The sequence below is a fragment of the Nelumbo lutea genome, chromosome 7 (assembly GCF_056320005.1).
Source record: "Nelumbo lutea isolate HS-2025 chromosome 7, American lotus-T2T, whole genome shotgun sequence".
Lineage (NCBI taxonomy): Eukaryota > Viridiplantae > Streptophyta > Magnoliopsida > Proteales > Nelumbonaceae > Nelumbo > Nelumbo lutea.
The window spans coordinates 12,961,221-12,987,075 of record NC_142690.1 but is presented as its reverse complement, the minus strand read 5'-3'; the positions used below and the strand labels follow the sequence as shown (position 1 = coordinate 12,987,075).

At 40.0% G+C, this 25,855-nt stretch overlaps 1 protein-coding gene across 13 annotated transcripts in view; it reads left to right on the top strand.

Annotated features, from left to right (window-relative positions):
* EMB2804 (tubulin folding cofactor B) overlaps positions 1-25,855 on the top strand; it is a 61,590-nt gene that overhangs the window by 34,251 nt on the left and 1,484 nt on the right. For all 13 annotated transcript variants that reach the window (XR_016101795.1, XR_016101794.1, XR_016101797.1 and 10 more), the window contains exon 6: positions 4,026-4,159. Coding sequence is in view for 8 of the 13 variants with exons in the window: in XM_088953203.1 (XP_088809329.1) it covers positions 4,026-4,159 (134 nt within the window). In the remaining 5 variants the exon portion in view is untranslated. The remainder of the gene's footprint in view (positions 1-4,025; positions 4,160-25,855) is intronic.

Here is a 25,855-nt window from a genome sequence, read left to right as displayed (position 1 = left end):
AGATAATACAATCCACCAGTTTCATGCCCTCCACCAATCTTCTTCCCCGTCTTGAGATCCTGAAAAACACAAGTGGAAGGAAAGAAGGTAACAGAACAGTTAAGAGCTTTGGTTATTTTACTAACAGACATAAGATTGATTGGAAACTTAGGGACATATAAGACAGATGATAAGGGCACAGAAGCCATGTCAACATTACCAACACCACATATGGGGGATGAGGACCCATTGGCAAGTGTAATAGTTTGTGATGTGGAGGTTTTAGAAAGAGAAGAGAACACACATGGAGTCTCGGTCATATGATTTGAGGCTCCAGAGTCAATAATCTAGGGAGAGGTTTTAGATGACATTCAAGCAATACCTGATTGGGCAAGTGTGGCAGTGGCATGCTGTGTAGTAGTTTGAAGGAACCGTTCATACTCATCACGCGGTACGCTCACCATCTCCCTCCCAGAGGTAGATGTAGATGTGGGAGGAGTTCGGTCTGCCGGTTTACTGTCACTAATATCAACCTCACCTGCTACAGCATGATTAGCCCATTTAGAGGGAGGGCCATGTAGATCATAACAGAAATTCACTATGTCCCTCTCTACCACAATGAGTACATTTCCTTGTAGAGTTATTGAGTCACGACCACCCCGACTAATCATGGAACTGTCACGGCCTCCTCGGGGTACATGACCTCCCCCTCTTGTACTATGTCCAACCCCTCTAGCTTTTACAAGTGCTGATCTATCAAACTGTGTGGAGTTCTATGTCTGTCCCAAAGAAATTCTACGAAGCCTTGAGAATACTTCCTCAAGTGTAGGAAGAGTAGAGCCCCCCCGATATTTGGCTCTAACTGGTTCATATTTCGACTTCAGCCCCACTAAAAATCTTGTAACATCTAGTTGCTCCCTTTGCTGTTGCTGAACTTTAATATCTGGAGTAAGGGGGTGATAGACATTGAGTTCATTCTTTATATTTTTCATGCAGGCATAGTACTCTTCTAGTGTTTTGGTTCCTTGTTGTAAATCAAAATACTCCTGATAAAGCTAATACACTCTTGTTGTGTTATCTTGTCCAGAATATAGCTTCTTAGCATGCTCCCATATATCCTTAGCCGTATCAAGGAACATGAAGTTGGCACTAATTTTGGGTTCCATACTATTCCACAGCCAAGTCATGATTTGAGCATCTTCTTGTTCCCAATCATCAAACCCTGGAGAGTCCTCCAGTGGCTTCTCATCTCTTACATGCTTTACTTTCTTCTTTGCCTTGAGAAACACTTCCACTGATTTAGCCCATGGAACATAGTTCTCCCCATTCAGCTTAATTGAGGTCATTTGTACCCCTAGGTAGTCGGAGGAAATTACCACACTAGGTTTCTGATCATTGTAGCCATCTCCTATTGCTGCCATTGTACTCTTTCACAGTTGCCTCTAACTTTACTTCTCAGCTACAAGCTGATTGATGTTGTTCACAGTTTGATACTTCAGCACCTATTGCAGCCCCTAAACACAACAGTGGGAGCACACACTTGTTCTTCTTCACACTACTGTTGACTTCACACACCTACAACCCACATAAGCATCACAAGCACCACAACACAATAGTAGGCTCTCTTACAACCACTCAATAAAAAAAAATTGTGCATCACACACCACAACACAGTCAAACTGCTACACCCAGTTCAGACTTGTTTAACACACTTAAGAGGGCATTACACAACCACAAGGAGCTTGGCAAGGTCACTGCATTCCACCTTACACCACTCGGCCACCTACAGCAGCCTTAACACCACTCAACAACTCACAGCAGCCCTACACCATTCGGCTACTGCACACACAGCCCTTCCTAGGGCAACAATGAACCTAGTTCTCTAGGTTCTAATCAGTACTAACTGATTCTTGAAGGGTTCCTACCCAGAAATACCAGCAACACAAAAGGACTAAATAACCAACCTTCCTTTGAGAGTATCAGCCAACCATTCACTGTTGAAATCACTTTCCCTGATGAAGAAAACTATGCGCAGCAGAGAGCAACGAGCTGTGATGTCTCAGACCTAGGGCGAACCAGTTCTCTCCATTAACTAACCGGAAACGAAGAAGAAGGTGTCACGAACACAGCTGAGAAGCTTTACAAGCAGAAGCAGATCAGAAACCTCGCTCTGATACCATGTTTTGGAGCAGCTACAGTAACCCGAACCAGTGAAGAAGGAAGAAGAAGAGGAAGAAGACAAGAGAAAGAGAGAACAGCCACATAAGCAAAGTCTCCCATTCAGTCTACCCCCTAATGTTTATTAGGTTCTAATTACACTTACAAAGACTAAACTGCCCTCACTTAAGCGTGGGGCAGAGTACTCTAATAAAACAGCCACATAAGCAAAGTACTTAATTGACATGAGATTACTAAACTAACCCTATTCGGCTCACTCTAACAAGGGCAATACAGGAAGCCCTTGAAATTTTATTATTTGACTAATGAAGTTACCATTTCCAATAAAAAAATTGGATCTTTTAATCATGAACAAAGCTATTATTTATTTTTTCCGATAAAGAAAGCAATTATAAGGTTTGGATCCCCTACACATGCTAAAGAATGCCATTTTTCTCAATTCCCTGTAATGGATTTGTTCTTCACATTGACTAGAAGATTGGACAAATCTTTGACATGGAAGGAAAATTTCAGTTTTCACTTTCACTCTCCACAACCCATGTACCATTTGCTACATGTAGAAGTAGCTAACCTGAAACCATGTAGATATACAAGTCTAAGAAGACTGTACTTGGGTAGCCACTGAAACATTTTGGCCAAAACGTTTGGGTTTCAGTTGATTAATTCCATTAGCCATTCTACTTTCTATAGAAGACCATCTACAGTACCTGATAGAATATCTAGGTTGAAGGGTCTAGAAGAGCTAGGGGCTGACCAAAAAGAACTTGGGTGGAAGTAATAAGAAATGATTTAAGCACCCATATTTTTAATGATGGATATAGAACTGAACAAAACAGAATGGCGAAAATGATTCATGTAGCCAACCCCTTATGGTCGGGACAAGGCTTAGATGATGAAACATTATATTTCTTTGATTGTTATTGGCCCTTTTAGATTCTATAGCAAATTTTCATAGTTCTAGCTTTGGGTTCACCCTCCCTGGTCTTGTAAACCTGTGTCACTTATGAATATATAGGCTATTGGACCTTCTGATTTACATGCTGACATAACTCATCCATTTGCAGAAGGAGATGACCTCCATGGCAACCATTAAGATATAGGAACTTCTCTTATAATGGACAAATGATTTCATTAGCATCATCATAGTGGCATTTAGTTAGATTCTGTTTGTTTACTTTTAACAATAATGCATTCTTATAGTGGACAAATAGTCAAAATTCTTTTCTTCAGAGCAACTTTTTTTTTATATATTTTTTTTTAAAGTTAAATAGGGAAAGATTTTGAGAGTCCAAAGAATATTGTATGAAGGCTCATTAAAAAAAGAGTAAATATATGAAGATTTTTCTGGATGCATTCCATACGTAGAATTAACATTTTGGTAAATTTCCTTCCATGTTTGGGTAGCAATAAATAAATGGATACCTGAAGAGAAAATTGGAACATTAGAAGTCTGTGTGCTGATATTGCTTCCTTCTCTCGGATGTTTTAATGCAGAAAGATCCTTTTTTGCCTTAAGACTTACGGTATTGTCTTTGATATTGTAATAGATAATGGTTAGTGTGTTTTGTTCAATCTTATCAGAATGTATTTTTGTACAAAGATGACATTTGATGCTGGGGGCAGATGTTTTAATTTTTAGCATAATATGGATTAGCCAAATGTGGTGTGTATTCGGCGCATTTGTATAGCAACAAGCTTCCTCCTTTGTAATTTGTAGGGATTCTTCCCCTGCTTTGTACATCTTCTCATGTACCTCTTCTTCCTTTAATAAATCCTGGTTAAATTTTCTCAAAAATAATGTCTACGTCAGTGTTTTTATGGTTATTTTTTCTTCAAATAATAATTCAAAAAGCAATTCCTTGATGTAGGTTGGAGACAGATGCGAAGTTGAACCTGGAGAAAAAAGAGGAGTTGTAAAATTTGTTGGTAAAGCTGAAAATATTGCCCCAGGCTTTTGGGTTGGAATTCAATATGATGAACCACTGGGGAAGCATGATGGCGTGTATGAGAGTCTCCAAACTCTTGCTTATATTTTTTTGATCAGTAAACATGTTTTTTATTAAAATTCAGATTGTAAACAATTTATACAACTTGGTGATGGGACTATTGATCCCCCTTAAATCACTATTCTATCCCTCATTACAGTGCAGCCCAAAATAATTGCTGTCTCAATGCCCCCTGTTTTGCTAAACCGTCATCTAGCCCATTTGCACTTCTTTGGATCCATTTAAATTCAGCCTCAACCTCCTTTGCAATCTTCTCCACTTCCCTAATCACATGTTTAAACGCCCATGCGGTATGGCTGCTGTTTGCTGCCCATGAAATTACTACTTTTGAATCCCCTTCCACTTCAACATGTCTGTATCTTAGCTGTTTGGCTAGCTTTAACCTTTGTAGTAATGCCAATAGTTCAGCCTCAGTGAGTTTCCAGTGCCAATCGGTCCTGAGAATATACCCAATATCCTCCTTTCAGAATTTCTTAATACTCCTATTCCTAAGATGCCCGGATTTCCAAAGGAGCTCCAATCAAAATTCAGTTTTACTTTATTGTCTTCTGGTGGTTTCCACTCCAACCTTACTTTATCTCTTACTCTCGAAGAGTGTGCTACTTCTGACCATGTTCTTAGAATGTTTGTGGCTGAGAAGACTTGAAAGCTATCCAAGGGTTTTACCTAATGGGCTGCTTTCACCTTGATACTATCAATCACTTCCTCTATTGCTCTACTTTTTTCCAAGAAAATTCTGTCGTTCCTCGCTTCCCATATTACCCAGCAAATTGCTGCCTTTGTTGCTTTCCATGTTACCATCCTTCTTTTCTTTCGCTGTCTCAAGAATTCATGGTTGAAGAGTCTTGCCACATCTTGAGGGGGAACCCACCTGCAGCCAAGGGAGTACAAAAGAATTCCCAAATTTGAGTCACAAAAGAACAGGATATCATTAAATGAGAAAGGGTCTCACCACTTTCCTTACACAACGAGCACACATGAGGAGAAAGGCAAATGTATGGCCTTCTTTTCTGTAGCATATCGCAAGTGTTTACCTTACCAAGGAATATTTCCCAGCAGAAGGCTTGGATCTTCGGGGGAATAGGCTTGCACCAAATTTCTTTCATTTGGAGAGCCTACCCAAATTCTAGTCTTCCAGTGAAGGGTCCAAGTGGATTTGCCCTAGGAGGTCTAGCAATTGGATTGAAGACTCACGCTCATTTTCCCTTAGTCCCCTTCTAAAGCCCAAATTCCAATTCACACCGTTTTGACACGGTGTTCCCAAAATGGATATAGCTTCCCCCTTGAGGTTAGATAGCATAAAGAGATAGGAAATTGGTCTTTAAGTGGGGTTTCCCTTACCCATAAATCTTCCCAAAACAGAATTTTATTACCTTGTCCCACATCAAATCGGATGGAATTGAGGAAACTAGGGTAGATTTCATGAATTGCTTTCCAAGGAGAAGTTGAAGAACTGTGAGGGGAAACTTTTGCATCCCAGCTATTTCCATCCACCCCATGAATGCTCTCAATCACTTTGTGCCATAGTCTGTCGCCCTCAAAGGGAAACCTCCAAAGCCACTTACCTAGTAGAGCTGTGTTCCTTAAAAGGATGTTCCCAATTCCTAAATCCCCTTGTTCCTTAGGTTTGCTAACCTGCTCCCACTTAATCAAATGGTCCTTCCTTTCCTCTCCTGGGTCCCAAAGGAAATTTCCCATATACTTCTCTAATCACCTTGCTGCCCTAGAAGGGATTCTAAAGGTTGAAAGGAAATAGGTGGGGAGGTTTGCCAGAGTGGTTCTAAGCAAGCTTATTCTTCCACCCAAAGAAATATAATTCCTCTTCCAAAGGGCTAACTTCTTATCAAACCTTTCTAAAACTGGTTTCCAGAACCCAACTGACCGAGGATTTCCTCCTAAGGGTAGACCCAAGTAACTAATAGGCCAGCTTCTGGTTTCGCACCCTAAGATCTCCGCAAATCTTATTAGTTCTCCTTCCTCCAAATTGCTCCTACAATTCCACTTTTGGTCCAATTTATCCTCAGCCTTGTCACTCCCACAAAATTATTTAGCAGCACCCTCAAATTTTCCACCACTTCCTCATTGTTTCCTTTATAAAAAAGATAGTGTCATCTGCAAATTGGAGATGGGTGACAATCTCCCAATTTCTACCTACCCTCCAACCTCTATTAAGGCCTTGAGCATCGGCTTTTGCCACCATTCTACTTAACACTTCTGTGACTAGGGTAAAGAAGAATGGGGATAGGGGATCACCTTGCCTAATTCGTCTCCTAGCTAGGAAGAAGTCCTTTGCTGTACCATGATTAGGATTGAGTACTGAACTTAAACATCCTTTAATCTAAGACCTCCTTCTAGCTCCAAATCTTAGTCTTTCTAATATTTTTAGGACTTCCCAATTAACCAAGTCATAGGCTTTTCCTAGATCTACTTTACAAACCAGCCCATTTTCTCTACCATTTCTTCTTTCCACAGTGCATTCATTAGCCACCAAGATTTGATCCACAATCTGCCTTCCTTCTACAAAAGCACCTTGGAAAGGAGAGATGATCAAGGGTAACACCTTTTTTAGTCTTTCTGATAAGACCTTTGACAGAATTTTGTAAACACTCCCAATGGGCTTATTGGTCTAAAGTCTTTAGGAGTTTTGACCTCCCTCTTCTTTGGAATCAAAGTGATAAATGTGGCATTTGCTCCTGGTGAAACCTCCCCTTTGGAGAAGAATTCGTTAAAGACTTCCAAGATTTCTGATTTCACCATATCCCAACACTCTTATAGAAGGCCATGGAGAAACCATCCGGCCCAGGGGCTTTAGATCTGTCCATTGAAAAAATAGCTTCATTGATTTCTTGCAAAGAAAATCTCCTTTCTAAAGCAAGAGATTGCTCTTCTAACAGAACATCCCCTTCCAACTTTGGCAATTCTGGCAACACTCCTTGCGGGCCTGCAAAAATTTCCTTAAAATGATTTACGAAAATCCTTGTAATCCTCTTATTTTCTCTTACCACTTGTCCCTCCTCCTCCACACTAAGGATTAAGTTCTTTCTCCTTTTAATTGCAAGAGAATGAAAAAACTTAGTGTTTCCATCCCCCTCTACAAGCCACTGACACCTTGATTTCTGTCTCCAACAAATTTTCTCTTTTCATAATATCTCTTCCAGTTTTTGCTTTTGATTCCATCTTTCCCCTCTTTCTTCTTCGGAAATAACTTTGAGAGCCTCTTTCCTATCTAGCTCCTCAATCCTCCCCACCAAGTTATTTTTTATTTCTTCTAACCTTCCAAAATGGGCTTTATTCCAGTCTTTTATTTTTTCTTTTAGCCTCTTTAGTTTCCGGGAGAAACCTATCATTTTCAACCTGAGTGCCTCCCACCACTCCTTTAGCCTAATCTTAAATGTAGGGTCTTCAAACCACATATTCTCAAACCTGAAAGGAGAAGGGCCTGCCCCTAGGATTTCTTTTTCAATACAAATAGGGCAATGGTCTGAAGTAGCTCTAGGTAACCCTCTTGCTATCAAGGATCCCCACATTTCTTCCCACTCAGGAGATATGAAGAATCTGTCCAGTTTAGAGCAGGTTGGGGGGATTGAAAGTTTGACCAAGTATAGTCCACCTGAAGCAAGGGGGGGGGTCTCTTAATTCCAGAGAATCAATTAGCCTATTGAACTTCCTCATGCTAGTAGGAAATCCCTGGTTCAGGTTGTTTGATTCTCCTGAGTATCTGATGACATTAAAATCACCCCCCACACACCACGGACCATCCCACAAGCCCTTGACAACACATAATTCCTCCCAGAGGTTGCAGCCTGTATAGGAGAAGAACATGGAAGAAATAGAAGCAAAGATAGGGAGGGTCAGGAGAGAGAGGTAGGAAGAGAAGAGGAAGCTAATAGTAATAATAGAACTTTGGAATACTTTGAGAACACGATATATGAAGTTGAGGAGAATAACCTACAGAAGGAAGGGGGAGAAGAGTCTAGTGTAGAAGGAACTCAGGAGGAAGAAGGTAGAGGTGGGGACATAGGTCAGGAGGAGAGAAATAGAAAGACAGACAAAAGAGAGCTTGACCAGTGAGGACTCTGTGGCAGTATTTGTATAGAAGTTGGGGTGTAAATTGAAAGATCCAAATGATTTAAAAGAGTTCTTACAAAAAAAGAGAGAAGAAGTTAAGACTAAAAGGAGAAAAATGAGTGAGGTTGAAAGACTGGTGAAGGATGTGGAAGGAGATAAAAGTTTTGGTGTTAGAGGGGAAAGGAGGAAAGGAAACAAGTGAGGGTAACAGGTGTAAGGGGTGGAGAATAAAGATTAATGAGGATCATAAGTTGGAATGTTAGGGGATTGGGTAGTGCAAGGAAGAGAGCAGTAATAAAAAAGGCCATCAAGAAAATAGATCCAGATGTGGTACTATTACAGGAAACTAAAAGAAGAATGAGGTAGATGTAAGTTTGGAGCAATTGATAGGACAATTTTCAGTTTCCTTGAAATTTAGGCAAGTGGAGGATGGATTTGAATGGGTGCTAACTAATGTGTATGGGCCGAATGATTACAGAGAGGTGAAAATTATGGGAAGAACTGACTGACATAAGGGGTTTGTGGGAAGGGCCATGGTGCTTAGGAGGTGACTTCAATGTAATCAGAAAGAAACAAACAGTCCTAAGCAGAGGTCTACCACAAGTATGAGGAGATTTAATCAATTTGTTGATGCTTTTGAACTTACAGAGATCCCATTGTTATATAGGTGTTATACTTGGTCTAATCTCCAAGTCAATCCAATTTGCTCCAAGTTGGACAAATTTTTATTTTCAAACGATTGGGAAGAACATTGGGGGAATCTGAACTCTAAAGCACTTCCGAGGGTGACCTCCGACCATTGGCCTATCGTACTTTGTAAGGAGGAGGTGAGAAATGTAGGTCCTTCTCCATTTAGATTTGAAAACATGTGGTTAGGACACCCGGGATTCATTAAGAAAGTTAAAGAGTGGTGGTTAGAGAGCAACCCAACAATGGAGTGGAGTGGGATGTGGTTTCACAAAAAGCTTCAATTTCTGAAAATTAGAATCAAGGATTGGAATCTTTTAGAGTTTGGGAGACTAGAGGAAAGAAAGCAGAGTGTGATTGAACAAATTGAAGATTTGGGTAGCAAAGAAGGGAGGGACAGCCTAACAATAAAGGATAAGGAACAAAGATGGAAATTGCGTAAACAGTTAGAGGACTATCTTCTTCAGGAGGAAATAAGTTGGAGGTAGAAGTCAAGATGTAAATGGCTGAAAGAGGGGGATAGGAATGCTAAATTTTTTCATGCTATGGCAAGTGGCAGAAGGAGACACTTTATTTCAGGTTTGGAGATTGAAGAGGTAACAATTACCAATCAAAGAGAGATTGCAGGAGCATTTTGTAGATCATTTTAGGTCTGTATTTAGAAGGCCTCTAAATAATAGGGTGTGGCTTGAGGGTTTGGAATGGCCAACATTAAAAGATAAAAGATAAGGAGTGGATGGAAAAGAAATTTGATTTGGAAGAGATAAAAGAGGCGGTATTTTCAATGGATAGACCAAATGCACCAGGCCCAGATGGTTTTATGGTGGCTTTTTATTAGGATTGTTGGGAGATACTAAAAGAGGACCTAAGGTTGGTATTTGATGGTGGTGCAAGTCATCCAAAGGATTATAGGCCGATCAGTTTAGTTAATAGCCTTTATAAGATCATCATTAAGGTGCTGTCCATTAGAATTAGGAAGGTGCTCCTAACAATCATAGCAAATAATCAAGGAGTTTTTGTGAAGGGGAGGCTGATAACAAATCAGATACTTGTAGCAAATGAGAGTCTAGAGGATTTTAAGAGATCCATGAGAAGAGGGGTGGTTTGCAAATTAGATTTGGAAAAGGCTTATGACTTAGTTGGTCGGTCTTTCCCACTGGAGGTGATGATGAACTTTGGGTTTGGAGACATTTGATGCAAATGGGTGATGGGCTGCATTAGGAATTGCCATTACTCCACTTTGGTGAATGGAGACCCCCTATCCCCGTTTTTGTTTACATTGGTTGCAGAAGTGTTGGGGAGACTAATCTCCAAATTCTAGGGATTTAATAAGAGGATGGAGAGTTGGAAGAGGATACATACCACTCACACATTTGCAATATGCAGATGACACAATCTGTTTTGTGAAGGAGGGGATATCAATAAGATTAGAAACTTGAAGCTCACTATACAACTTTTTGAGCAAAGGTCAAACCTTAAAGTGAATTTTGAGAAAATTTGTATAGTTGGAGTCAATATGGGGGAAGGGGAGGTATGTGAATGTGCAAACATTTTGGGATGTGTAGTATTTAATTGTCCCTTAAACTACCTTGGGTTATCATTGGGAGATGATTCTCAAAAAGGTGATTTTTGTGCTCCTGTTGTGGAGAGATTTGAAAAGAGACTTGCCAACTGGAAGAAAAACTATGTCTCTTGGAGGGAGAATCACTTTAATTAGGTCCACACTTGCTAATCTTCTTGTTTATTTTTTGTCAGTCTTTAGGTTTTCAGTTAGGGTGGCTAATAAGCTGGAAAATGAGAGATTTTTGTGCGAGCCGGGGGAGGAGAAGGACCACAGAGTTAGGTGGGAGGTGGTGTGTAGGAGTAAGGAGGGAGGTCTGGGAATTGGGAACATAAGGAATAGGAACCTAGCACTACTAGGGAAATGGTTGTGGAGATTTTCATTGGAGAAAGATAAACTTTGGGTTAAGATAGTGGGGAGTATTCATGGGGTGGCAGACAATGGATGGGATTCTAGCAAGGACTTCAAGAGCATCTCCCTGGAAAGCTATTCAAGCTGTTTTGCCCTTGTTCTCTCCTTGGATCAGGTATGATTTGCACTTAGGCAACCTCATTAAATTCTGGGAACATGTTTGGATTGGGGATTCCTCTTTGAAAGATCAATTTCCAGCCCTTTTTGCTATCTCTACCCTTAAAAAGGAACCAATTTCCTCCTTCCTTATACCTTCTAATTCACCTTTTGGATTCGGCTGGAACTTGGGCTTGAGAAGAGATATCAAGGACATAGAGTTAAACTGTATTTCAGCCTTATTATCCATTCTTGATGAGGATTTCCTTGAACCCACAATGACAAATAATAGAATTTGGACTCTCACTCCCTCGGGTTCCTACACTTGTGCTTCTTTCTTTAAGGCCCTTTTACCCCCTTCTGTTGGATTGTCCTTCCCTGTTAAAGAGGTGTGGTGTCAACCTATACCTCCAAAGGTTGGGAGTTTCTATTGGGAAGCCTTTCTGGAAAGAGTTAATATAGGGGACTTACTTCAAAGAAAAAGACCCAATAGTTGTTTGTCTCCTCACTGGTGTGTCCTTTGTAAATCTGATGGTGAGTCTAGATACCATTTACTAATTTCTTGTCAGTTTGTTAAAGTTATTTGCGAATGTTTTACTTCTTTGTTTGGGTGCAGGTGATCCCCCCCTTTGAATGTGCAAACTTTATTCACTTCCATGCCTCACTAGCCAACAGAAAAGCTAAGATCATGTGGAGATGTGTTAGATGTTGGACTGTTTGGGAGGATAGAAACTCACGGATTTTCTCAGATAAGGAGAGAAGCTTGAAAGTAATCTTGGAGACTATCCATATTAGGTGATACATTGGTTGAAAACTTTGGAATTGTTTATAGACTTCTCAGTTGATGAGATGATAAGAAATTGGAAGGAGATTGCAAATTTAACTTCAATTAAGAAGACTCCAAGTTCTTACTGGACACCTCCACCTCACGAGTTTACCAAACTGAATTTCAGTGGCAGCAGCATGGGCAATCCAGGGCCCTCCGGAATAGGGGGAGTGATAAGAGATGAAAAAGTGAATCTGTTAGCTATGTATTCCAGTCCAATTGGGGTGGGAGATTCCTTAAGGACTGAGATTCTAGGAGCTCTTGAAGTGATTCAAAGGGTCAAGGACATGCATATTAAAAAATTGATCATAGAAGGTGATTCTGAAATTGTGGTGATTTGGCTAAAAGAAGACAACTCTAAGTTTTGGATTTACAACAATGAAATGAGGAAGTTTAAGTGGCTGACTAAGGACATTGAAGTTCATTGTACATGGATAAAGAGAAGTGCAAATTCATTGGTAGATGGTTTAGCTAGGCAAGGGATGAACGGAAACTCTCTTTTTTGGGTTGTTTTGTAACTGTTTCATGGTTTGGGTGTACATTGGTGTAGTAGGGAGTTAAGATTCTTTAGCTCCTCTTCTATGTAATTTCTTAATTTCTCAATTATTAATAAAATTCATTGTTATTGATAAAAAAAAAAAGAATGCAGAGACTTTTAGGAAGTTGGTGGAACGAAACAGGGTCTATGAGTTCCTTATAGGACTCAACCCTGAGTTTGACATTATTAAGCAGAATATTCTGGCCAAGGATGAGGTAACTCTTGCCAAGGCATATGCTATGGTAAGCAGTGAAGAGAGTAGGCGGTAGGTTTAGTTACAAAGTTCACCTATAGAACACTTTGCACATGCTGGAATAAAGCCAAAGGGTCCAACTGAAAAGAAAGAGCTGATATGTGAATACTACAAGAAACCAAGGCATACTAAGGACACTTGTTGGAAGCTTCATCCAGATCTTCTACCAAACAGGTTTAAGAACAACAACAATTTTAAGAAGACTGGTCAGATAGGAAAGCCTAAGATTGCTAATGTTGCCATAGTACTTGAAGGAGGGAATAAGGAGAGTGAAGAAAAGTCAACCATGGAATAGTTGGTAGCAATGAAGGCAGATTTTAAAAAGTATGGAAGGCTGTTAAATCACTTGGAAGCCACTGTCTCTACAGTGGCATTTGCTCACCGAGGTACTCGTGCTTCTGCAAACCATGCTTCTGTTTCAGGTAATCATAAAATCCCTTGGATCATTGATTATGGTGCATCAGACCATATGACTAGCTTGTCTAACCATTTTTGTTTATATCACCTTTTCTCTGGTAAAGAGAAAATATCTCTTACTGACGGGTCTCTTGCTCCCATCTCTGGCAAGGGGGATATCAAGAGCTCTGGCACCCTTATTTTATCCTCTGTTCTTCATGTCCCCAAACTTAATACAAATCTTTTATCTGTTAGCAGCTTAACTAAATCCATGACTATGGCATAACCTTCTTTCCTACTCATTGTGTTTTTCAGGACCTGAAATCTCAGAGAATGATTGGGAGTGGTCATGAGGCGAATGGAATATACTTGCTAGACACACTTGATAGGATTCTTGGACCACCTCATGGAGTAGCTTTGGAGTCGGTTTTATTAGAGTTTGTTGATAGAGTCATGTTATGTCATTTTCGGTTTGGTCATTTGTCTTTTTCTGCTTCGAGTCGTTTGTTTCCAAATATTTTCAAGGGAGTGTCTCTATCGTGTCTTCATTGTGAGTCTTGTAAACTTGCAAAGCATTGTAAACAATCTTATTCAGTAAGCAATAAAAGATCCATTTCTCCTTTTCATATTGTGCACTTTGATGTGTGGGGGCCATATCATTTGCCTACTATGGGGTTACAAGTGCTTTATTCTTTTTATTGATGATTGTTCTCGTTACACTTGGATTTATCTCATGAGATCTCGAGATGAAGTACCAACTATTGTGCAAAAATTTCATAAACTTATCCTTACCTAGTTTTACACTTGGATCAAAATATTCCGTTCTGATAATGCTAAGGAGTATTTTGAGAAGAACCTCTCATCCTACCTTGAAACTTTTGGGGTTATTCATCAAAGTTTTTGTTCCTATTACTCCACAGCAGAATGGAGTGGCGGAAAGGAAGAACCATCATGTGGTTGAGGTTGCCAGATCCCTTATTATTGCATCCCATGTCTCTATTAAATTTTGGGGAGATGTTGTCCTTACTACTACCTTTTTTATTAACCGTATGCCTTCCTAGGTTCTGAGCTTCAAAACCCCCTTTAGCCTTCTTTTTCCGGATGAGGTTCTCTTCTTTTCCTCCGTGTTTTTGGATGCACCTGCTATGTACATGTTCACAGCCATCAAAGGCACAAATTTGAACCTAAGGCTCGTAAGTGTGTTTTTCTAGGATATGCTTCCACAAAGAAGGGACATTGCTATTTTGATATGGTCAGTGGCACCCACTTTGTCTCTCGGGATGTCACATTTGTTGAGTCTACTCCTTTCTTTAGTATTGCTCCTGAGGGGGAGTAATCTGAGGAGCCCTTTGCTATGTCTCCAGTAGTTCCTCTTCCTGTTTCTTTTGAGTCATCTGTTGAATTGTCCTCTTCTCCCATTGTGACTACCTCGAGTATTCCTACTCCTCCACCTCATCGTCCTATAATTCCCTCACACCCTATTCGCCAAAGGTGGTACCAAAGAAACAAATTTAGGCATAGGCAAGTTGTTTCCACTCCTGTAGAAGTGCCTCTTGCTCCTCCCATCATTACTGAGGTAACATGTCAACCTTCCTCTGACCCATCTACTTCCATCCTAGACCTTGATCTTTCTATTGCTCTTCGCAAAAGGCAAGAGGAAGTGTATAGCCCATTGCATCTCTAAACACCTGTCCTATAGCCTTCTATCACTTACCTATTACTCTTTTCTTGTTTCTGTTTCTTCCCATGTGATACCCAGGTCAGTACCAGAAGCCCTATCTAAACCTGAATGGAGGGATGCTATGATGGCTGAACTGGATGCTTTGCATAAGAAGTTAAGAACCATACCTGGGATATTGTGGATTTGCCAGAAGGGAGGGAACCGCCAAATTAGTGGGTTGTAAATGGGTATTTGCCATTGCGAAAACCTATTCAGTTCTAGGTTGAAGTAGAGAAGAAGAAGAGGAAGAAGAAAAAGAAGAGAAGAAGAAGAAGATGAAGGAGAAGGGTTCGGCCAATAGAGGAAAATCTCACCTCTCTAGTCGACCCACTTGTATTTATTTCAAATAAACTTAGTTACAAGAAAGACAATATTGTCCCTCATAAGTGATGGGACACACAACTTAAACTTGAATAAAACAAACCTTTCACTCTCAAATAGATAAAACCAAATGACCAAAATACCTCTGTTTTGTGAACTCTAACAACCATTAAATATCATTCTAATGGCTCTATTGAGAGGTTTAAGGTCAGATTGGTTGCTAAAGGCTACACTGAGATGTATGGTATTGACTATCTTGAGACTTTTGCTCTTGTGGCCAAGATGACCTTAGTTCGGGTTTTGTTGTCCCTAGCTACTTTTGATTGGCCTCTCCACTAGTTTGATGTTAAAAATGCCTTCTTGAATGGAGATCTACATGAAAAGGTCTATATGTCTTTGCCTCCGGGAGTGTATGGAAAGGAAATGCAATGGAAGGTATGTAATTTGTAGAAGTCCATTTATGGTCTCAAACAGTCCCCTCGGGCCTGGTTTGAGAGATTCAAGGTAGCTATTGTCTCATTTGGTTACACACAAACTCAATCTGACCATACCTTATTCTTGAAAAGAAACAACTCTTTGGTGACTTTTTTGATTGTTTATGTTGATGACATCGTGGTCACGGGTAATGACACCTAGGAGGTCAGTAAACTCAAAAAGTTTCTTAACTTTGAATTTGAGATCAAGGATTTAGGAGATCTCAGGTATTTTTTTGGGAATTGAAGTTGCTAGATCTAAGGATGGTGTCTTCATTTCTCAACGCAAGTATGTTCATGACCTCCTTGTAGAGACTGGTAAATTTGGTGCTAATCCGACATCCACCCCTATCAATCCCAATCATAAGCTTTATGCTACAGATGGTGAACTTTTATTTGATAGAAGAGTGTTTTAGAGGCTGCTTGGGAAGTTATTATATCTCTGCATGACTCGGCCGGATATTTCTTATGTAGCGAGTGTTATTAGTCAGTTTATGCATTCTCCTAAAGATACACATTTAGTTGTTGTAGAAAGAGTTCCGTGTTACTTGAAAGGTACTCCAGGGAAATGTATTTTATTTGCCAAACATGAACACATGAAGTTGGAGGCATACATTGATGCTGATTGGGTTGGATGTATTGATGATAGGTGTGATAGAACAAGAATAGGAAGAAATTGATATCTTTCAATTGAGAAAATAGTACATATATATACAGCCTTGTAGATACTAAAAAGGAAGAAAATCATACAGCCTTGCAGATACAAAAAAGGAAGAAAATCATACAGCCTTGTAGATACTAAAATAGGAAGAAAATCAAAGAAAGAATAATTCATATAATCAAGCTATTCCTATACTACATATTTACATCCTATAATTTGTAAAACTCCCCCTCAAGATGGAGCATAGATGTCAATCATGCCCATCTTGTTACAAATATAAGAAATCCGAGATCCATTAAGAGCTTTTATAAAGATATCTCCCAACTGCTCTCCAGTCTTCACATATGCTGTAGAGATCAAGTTTTGTTGAATTTTCTCATGAACGAAATGACAGTCTATCTCAATATGTTTAGTTCGTTCATGAAAAACTGGATTCGAAGCAATATGAATCGCAACTTGATTATCGCACCATAGCTTCGCTGGAACTGAGACTTTAAGACCGACCTCAGTTAAGAGTTGAGAAATCCACATAACCTCACACGAAGCTTGTGCCATTGCTCTCTACTCGGATTCTGCACTAGATCGCAACACCACATTTTGCTTCTTACTCTTCCACGAAACCAAATTACCACCAACAAAAACACAATAGCCAGTAGTGGACCTTCGATCAATCTTGGAACTTGCCTAGTCCGCATCAGAAAAATATTCAATATTACTGTGGCCATGATTCCGATACAGTATCCCCCGTCCAGGAGCTCCTTTCAAGTAACACAAGATTTGTTCTAAGGCTTCCCAATGATGCACTGTAGGAGAGGACATAAATTGACTTACAATACTAACTGAGTAAGCATTGTCAGGACGAGTCACTGTGAGATAGTTCAACTTTCCAACTAATCTTCTATATCGTTCAGGATCATCAAAAGCATCTCCATCCTTTGTGAATTGCTGGTTAGGAAGCATTGGAGTACTGCATGGTTTGACTCCCAGTTTCCCAGTTTCTGTTAACAGGTCCAAAACATACTTCCTCTGAGACAGGAAAATGCCTCTTTTACTCCTTGCCACCTCAATCCCCAAGAAGTATTTTAGGTGCCCCAAATCTTTAGTATTGAACTGGCTCTGCAAGAAGGATTTCAAGGATGAGATTCCCTTCGTGTCACTCCCATTGATAACAATATCGTCTACATATACAACAAGTAGAATGATGCCAAATGTGGACTGCTTATAGGAAGCAGTATGGTCAGATTTGCACTTCCTCATCCCAAACCTCTACTGCTTGACTGAATTTTCCAAACCAAGCTCGAGGATTCTGTTTTAGTCCATACAACGATTTTCAAAGACGACAAACTTTCCCAGACTCCCCTTGAGCATCAAACCCAGGTGGTTGCTCCATATAAACCTCCTCCTGAAGAACTCCATGCAAGAAAGCATTTTTAATATCAAGCTGGTAAAGTGGCCAATCATATGTAGCTGCCAGAGAAATAAATAATCAAACTGAAGTCAAATTTGCTATAGGGGAGAAAGTATCAGAATAGTCCATATGTCTGTGCATAGCCTTTGGCGACCAGGCGAGCCTTTAGGCGGGCCACTGATCCATCAGAATTAAATTTGACTGCAAAGACCCACTTGCATCCAACCGCTTTCTTACCAGCAGGTAAATCGACCAAATCCCAAGTACCATTCTTAGTCAAGGCACTCATTTCCTCAAGCATGGCATCATGCCACCTAGGATGGGATAAAGCTTGGCGAGCAGTTTTGGGAATTCCTACAGAATCAAGAGAGGCAACAAACGAACAAGAAGTAGAGGACAAACGATCATAGGTAACATAAGAGGAAATTGGATAAGTACACTGACGTTTACCTTTCTGAAGAGCAATAGGTAGATCAATATCACTGGGCATTGGATCCGATGATGAAGAAGAGATCGGTGTCGGACTTGTCACAGGAGGATTAGGTCATTGAGAATAGACTTGAGTAATAGGTAGTTTTGGTTGAGAAGGTGGTGGTGGGGGTATTGGAACAACACTAGCATCTGGATTGGTGATATGATACACTAGTAGATCATCATCCTCTTGTGGACACACAGGTGTAGATGGAGCAGTAAAGAAAGGAAGATGTTCATGGAATGTAACATCAGCTGACACAAGATACCTGTTCAAGAGAGGAGAAAAACACTTGTACCCTTTTTGGAGACGAGAGTATCCCAGGAAGACATTTTAATGATTTGGGGTCCAATTTGGAAACCTGCGGATGAACATCATGAACAAAACAAGAACTTCCAAAGATACGAGGTTCAATAGGAAACACAGATTTATTAGGAAACAAAATCTTATAAGGGATCTGATCATTTAGAACAATGGAAGGCATGTGATTAATCAAAAAACACGTAGAAACATCAGCGCAAAACTGTTTAGGAACATGTGTTTGAAATAAAAGAGCCCTGGCAATTTCAAGAAGATGTCTATTTTTTCTTTCAACCACTCCATTTTGAGATGGAGTATCAACACAAGATGATTGATGGAGAATTCCATTCTGAGCCATGTAAGTCTAGAAGGAATCAGAGAAATATTCTTTGGCATTATCACTTCGCAATGTTTGTACAAACACATCAAACTGGGTTTTTATTTCAGCACAAAAGGTTTTAAAATGTGAAAGCAACTCAGAACGAGATTTCATTAAATAAAGCCAAGTCATACGAGAAAAATCATCCACAAAGGTAACAAAATATCGAAATCCAGTTTTAGACATAATAGGACAAGGTCCCCAAACATCTGAATGTACTAACTCAAAAGCATGACTAGCCCTTTTATTAACTCGAGAAACAGACGATAGACAATGATGCTTTGCAAACTGACAAGACTCACAATCTAAAGAAGATACATCATGAAACTGAGGAGATAGCTTCTTTAACAAAGGTAAAGATGGATGCCCCAACCGACAATGAGCTTCAAAAGGAGATAAAGTACTGGAACAGACAATGGTCTAAGGTTCCTGGGTATCCAAAATGTATAGACCTCCCGTTTCTCGTCCTTTACCAATAATCCTCTTCGTCATAAGATCCTGAAACAGACAATGATCAGGAAAGAATGAGATACACCAGTTAAGAGTATGAGTGAGTTTGCTAACAAATACCAAATTAAAAGAAAATTTTGATAAACTCCATACGGATGACAAAGAAAGTGTTGGTGTGGGATTGATAGTGCCAGAACCAAGGACAAAAGAAATAGAACCATCTGCTAAGGTGATTGAAGAAGGAAAAGTGTGTGATTGGAAAGTGGAAAAGAGACTAGGATTACCTGTCGTATGATCTGCTGCACCAGAATCAATGACCCACTGAGAGGAAGAAGAAAAAAGACATGTATTGGTTTTACCTGACTCAGCAAGGGCAATGATGGACTAAGAGGATTTCTTTAATGCCTCTTGATATTGGGTAAATTTTGCATACTCATTTGCAGAAATTGTAATGGTCTGATCCGACGATGGATGTTGAGCATCACTCGTAGTTACAACATGAGCTGACTGAGACCCAGAAGACTTTTGGCTTTTCTTTAGCAATTTCTGGCAAGTCCTTTTAGTGTGTCCTGGTTCATGACAATAGTAGCAAACTACTCCCCCCTGTGGCCTGAGTTCCAGCATTCCGACCACTATTACTGCCACCTTTGCTACTATTCTGAGAACAAGACCGGCCAATTGATCCACTATTCTGACTGACAAGTGCACTAGGTTGTTGTACAGGTGAGGTATGGGAACCAATATCTGTACGAAGGACCCTAGTAAAGACCTCTTTTAAAAAGGTAATCTTAGGATTAGACAGAATCTGTGACTTAGCACCATCAAATTGAGGATTAAGGCCAGCCAGAAAACTCATATCAGTACTGAAAGGTAACAAGGCGTTCAATTCCTCATAAGTGCGTTTGAAATTCATGAAATAGGTCTGAAGAGACTTATCCTATTGTTCACGTTGAATCTGCTGAACTTTGATATCAGTACTGAAAGGTAACAAGGCGTTCAATTCCTCATAAGTGCGTTTGAAATTCATGAAATAGGTCTGAAGAGACTGATCCTATTGTTCAGCCCGATAAAATGTCTTGCAAACATAAAAAATGCGGGAAATATTTTCTTTACCAAAGAACAGAAAAGCCAAATATTCCATTAGTTCTTTTACAAACTCACAGTGAGAGACATGACCGACGTACTCATTCTCAATAGAATTGAGGATTTGCAAAAACAATTGAGCATCAATCTTAGCTATTCAGTGTGAGTCTCATCAGTAGGAGGGTCCTTAGTCAGATGGTTGTCCTTAGAGATATTCCATAAATACAAACAAACAGTCTTACTCCAGTCTAAATAATTAGTTCCGTTTAGTTTTTATTCAGTGATTTTAGACAGAATGGGGATAACACTAGGCATAGCCAAGTTCTTTTGTTCAACCACCATCATAAACACAGGAAAATAAACTTTTAACAACCAGCAAAGCCAATGAAACACACTTAAACAGAATTGACAGTAGATGCAACACCCAAACAGCAAGAAACCACAATTGGCAGCACCAAAATATCAACTGTATAAAAAAAGAACAGAGAGGAAAGACTTTCCTGATGGGCAAACAAACACCATAGGAGTAACACCGAGGCTGAGGCGATCGTCGGAAAAGAGACCGATGAAGGTGGGTAGGCCGATCTAGGATTCCGCTTCCACTGGTAGGGGCGGTGAGATGCAGATGTCACTCGGAATGGGTGACCTAGAGATCGCAGCTACTGCTCACTTGGGCAATGTAAAGAATTCAAAGCTGCTCATTTGGGCAGCAGAGGTAAGAAAACCAGAAATTAGTTTCAAACTGGAATTGGTGTCTCCAGCTCTGATACCATGTGATAGAACAAGAATTGGAATAAATTAATATCTTTTAATTGAGAAAATAGTACATATATATATAACCTTGTAGATACTAAATAGGAAGAAAATCATACATCCTTGCATGTACAAAAAAGGAAGAAAGTCATACAGCCTTGCAGATACAAAAAAGGAAGAAAATCATACAGCCTTGTAGATACTAAAATAGGAAGAAAATCAAAGAAAGAATAATTCCTATAAGCAAGCTATTCCTAATTGGGCTAATACTACATATTTACAACCTATGATTTCGTAACAATAGGAAATCCACCTCGGGATATTATGCTTTGGTGGCAGAGAACATTGTTTCATGGAGGAGTAAGAAACAATCTGTAGTTGCTAGATCCTCTATTGAAGCAGAATACAGGGCAATGGCACATGGTGTGTCAGAATTACTGTGGCTGCGATCACTTTTAGAAGAATTGGGAGTTGACTATGAAAAGCCAATGATGCTCTACTGTGATAATCAGACAGCTATCAAACATTGCACATAATCCTGTTCAACATGACGTAACTAAGCACACTTAGGTTGATAGACATTTTATACAGGAAAGAGTTTCCTCAAGAGAAGTTTGCTTGCCATTTATTGCCTCAGAAGAACAGTTGGCTAATGTTTTGACCAGGGATCTGTTATGATTCGGCCTGCCTTAGAATTTTATCTGTCTGAGATCGGTTAGGTAGAAAGAGGTAGAAAGGTGGAAGAAAGAGAGAAAGAGAGAGGGGGAAATTCTGGTTCGAACTGGAAGTGTCAACCTAACCTTCTCCCAGTCGGCCAGACAAAACTTATATTATTAAAACTGATTGAAAAGACATATGCACCCTTATTTAAGTTAGGAGCACTAGTTCCAACACAACATTAATCTAAGTAAAGAGACAGAAATACCCCTACGCTAACAGGATCCAAGAGGGAAGTTGACACACTATATAAGCAAGTTGGGCATGATTGACATCTATGCTCAGCTTGAGGGGGAGTGTAGAGAGACTGGGCCGAATGGGCCCTAGTATCTATTTTTTTATTCTTGTAGCGTGTTATTTATTTGTTTGGTAATGGGCCTGTTATTTATTTTTTATAAGCTTACTCTAAGTTTTTTCTTAGCTGGCCGCCCACTTAAAGGCATACTTGTAATTAGCTTAATGAATGAAGATTAACAAAAGAATTAGAGAGGGGAGAGAGGAGATTATCGAACTCTTCTTCTTCATCTTCTTTTCTCCATCTTCTTCCTTTGTACTGCTGTCCTCTACTTTTCTTCTACTTTTCTCTCTAATTTTAATCAAGTTTATATCAGTTTTAGAGGACTGATTCACTTCTCTTTTCCTTTGCTTACTCTTCTTTCTCAGGTAAACTTTCTTTCCTTCTGCCTTTATACCAACCATCCTAGCTCCTTATAAGCCCTCCTTCCCCTCCTGCCTGCCTTCCTTTGTTCCCTCCAGGGTCTCGTTCTGGGTTGGGTTTGTTTGGGTAGTGGGTTGGTTTAGGCTAGCATCAACACAATCTAAACCTAAGGTTGGGTCAGCTAGAACTTCCAGGATTAAAGATACAACTCTAGCCCTCTCTTCGTCTACTCTATCAACCACCGGGTTCCTTGGGTCCAAGACTCTGGCACTTCGGATTGGGAGTTCCATAGCAGGTGGGGATCGGACAGGAACTGCACAGGTAGCCGAGCATAAGTTAGAAACCTCTTTAGAAGGAGGCAAAGGAATAAAAGACGGAATAGGAGATAAAAGTGTAGGGGTTCCCTGATTTGACAAGTCCAAATCATTCCTTCGATCAAAACCCGGTGAGTGAGTCCTTGGCAGGTAAAACTGGGATAGCATCTAAATTCTGTTCCTCTTGTGTATCTTTGCTTCGGATAGTACTAATATCCGATTCTCTGTCTTGAATATCCTGAACTTATGTCTCCCTTGGTATTTCTCCTGGACCACTGTCGGCTACATCTAGGCCCACCTTAGAGATTGAGGCAGGTCTTAACCCTGTTTCTTCTTTTGGGGCCAACAAGGAGGAACTAGAGGGTTCTTCAAACAATATCTGCATTCCTATTAGCTCATCGTTCCACATATTGTAAGTTTTTGTGGATGAGGCACTTCTAATGCTACTTTCGTCATTCCAAACATCATCTTGCCTTGGGTCTTCCCAATCATCTTCTTCCTCAAAGTCTTCACGCTCGGGCCTGTTAAATTTTGGGTTCGGCTTGTCTGGGGTTGTGGAGTTCGTTTTCACAACTGGCTGCAACAGAGGAGGTTGCAGGGGTCGATTTGGACGATGATAGACCCCAACAATCGTCCTCAAGCCTTTGGGCCGGCCCGCTCACATGCATTTTTAAGTGGTCACATGACCTGTTTAGGTTATAAGTTGGTGTTGGGTTGTCTGGTTCAACCGGTTTAACCCCTGGGCCAAGTTTTGGCGCTCTTTCCAAATTATATCCTTTATTGCTGCCCCCTCCAGCTGCCACTTCAGCATAGGACCTTTTGGTAGCCCCTTGATCTGAGATGGATGGCCCAGATTCTAGTCCCTCTTTATAATTCTGACCGTCCTCTTTCTATTCTACAGTCTGCCCATTAGTCTACTCTTTGTAAAGACGGTCAGACTTCTCCTTAATGTTTTCCCTTTCCTTGACCTTTGCCGTGTCATCGTCTTCTACCTCCCACAGGCTTCTACAAAGTCTCTCCTCCACCGACGACAGCAACCAGACTACCTCATGCGTTTCACCTAGTTCCAACTTGACTGTTCTTGGTATTGACTCTTTTTTAACTCCTTCCAATTTCATCAAAGCTGCACTGAGATTGGACAAGTCCAATTCTTCCATGACTCCTCTGCACAGAGCTGCGATTTTCTTGAAGTTTGCAAGGGACCGAAGATGAAATGGGAGCCCTAGCACTTTGAGTCAGAAAATTTGTCTGATCTACACGATTTGCATTCGGACACCACTGACTGATCACCTTTACTCCTTCAGAAGTCTGAATAGGAAATGCATCTATTTCTTCCACCAGATTGTCAACTTCTAGCTCTAGAAGCGCCTTATCTTCTTGAAACAGTCGAAGATCGAAGCGTCCTCCCACTTTCAGCTTTCGTTTAATCTCCTCTGCAACACAGCCCCAACTACCTACTCTTTTGTTTGCAAGTATCACATATTTTTTGCACCAGTTCTGGTAGGTTTGATCTTCACTCTCTGCAACATCCTTTTCACCATCTGGATGTGGTTGATTTTCCGGTGCTTGGTTGGGTTGGATATCTCTTGGTCTGTTTTCATTTCTCCATAGAAAGTTCTGCAACTCCCTTACGAACAGCATCCACCCCTTACTCTGTTTTCCCATGGGGATACAAATCATTTGTCTTCTACCTTCGCTGGACCATTCTTAGACAGTTGCGAATCAGCCCTTCCTATTGAAACAAAGTTCAGATAGGAATACCTTTCCGTTGATTTTGATTGAGTTCTTCCAGGCCCGTGATTTCCTTGAAACTAAAGCTATGTCCAGGAAGCCTTTCAGCCAAGCTGCTACCTCCTTTTGGAGATGTTGTCTCTTTTTTCTTCTCTTATCTTCAGGAACACCAGAGACCTTGTTTTCACTTCTTCTAGTTTGTATAGCTTTACTTCAAACGAAACTTCCTTTCTCCACCTTCCCACTACTTTGAACTCGCTTTCCGTCATATTTTCCTTAATACTGTTGGTCCTCATCAGAAAATAAAACAATTATCGACCATAATTGTTATTTCATGTAATTCGGATTCTTTACCCTTCTTTTATATATTCTGCTTGCTAATGCTACTGACAACCCACTTCAGCAATATGGATAGGGATAGAACTAAATTAAAAACAATCCCAAGCTCAGCTGACAACCTAGTTAGAGATATACAAGTATATGAAGGTTCATTTTGTTTCAACCTAGTTAGCAATTTTATAATGTAGTTTTATAGCATCATGGGACACTGAACAGAACAGAATAGCGAAACAGGATTCATGTAGTCAACCCCATATAGTTGGGAAAGGGCTTTAGATGATGATGATGAGTTTCATAGCATCATGGCCTGTTGATCTTGCTATATTCTTTACGATCTTGTAACCCTGAAAAATGTAGAGGACATGCATTAGGCCCATCATGATTTGTTCTGTTTAACTTTTTGTCATAGACTCATATTTGGGTTGGATCTTGGGTGGAATTCATCTTGGGAGCTGTGCTATGAGTAAAGGGGCCTGTATGTGCATCCTCTAATTTTTTCTGATGCACCCTTTTTTTCTTCCTTGGTTGGGTTGGTTAGTGTGGTTTTGGGTTTACTGGTGTGGTCTCTCTCCCTATTTCTGCCTTTTCTTTCTCTTGTAGTAATGAATAATGATCCTTATAAAAATTATAAAGGTGATTTGGAGGTGGTGGTTAGATGACTAAAGGAAGACAACAGTAGCATGTGGAGCTATAGCAATGAAAGGAAAAAAAATTCAAATGGCTTACCAGGGACATTGAGGTGAAGTACAGCTGGGTGAAAAGAAATGCCAACTCACTGGCTGATGGGCTAATATCTAATTCCTCTTTCTTTGTAATTTTCTGACGGGGAATTCAAACTTTTTACCTTCCCCTCTCTTGTAATTAAAATTTCTTATCTTTAATAAAGCTTATTGTTATTGATCAAAAAAATCATAAAGTTTATCCATAGTTTCATGAAATGTATTGAACTTAAAGTTTCCTAGGTGCTGCTAAAAATACATTTCTTGATCTAGGTTAGTGAGAGTGCTTTATTGTGGTTGTGAGTTGTGAGAGCAATGAATATTATAGTATTTTGATGGTTATGTCAACTTTATTTTT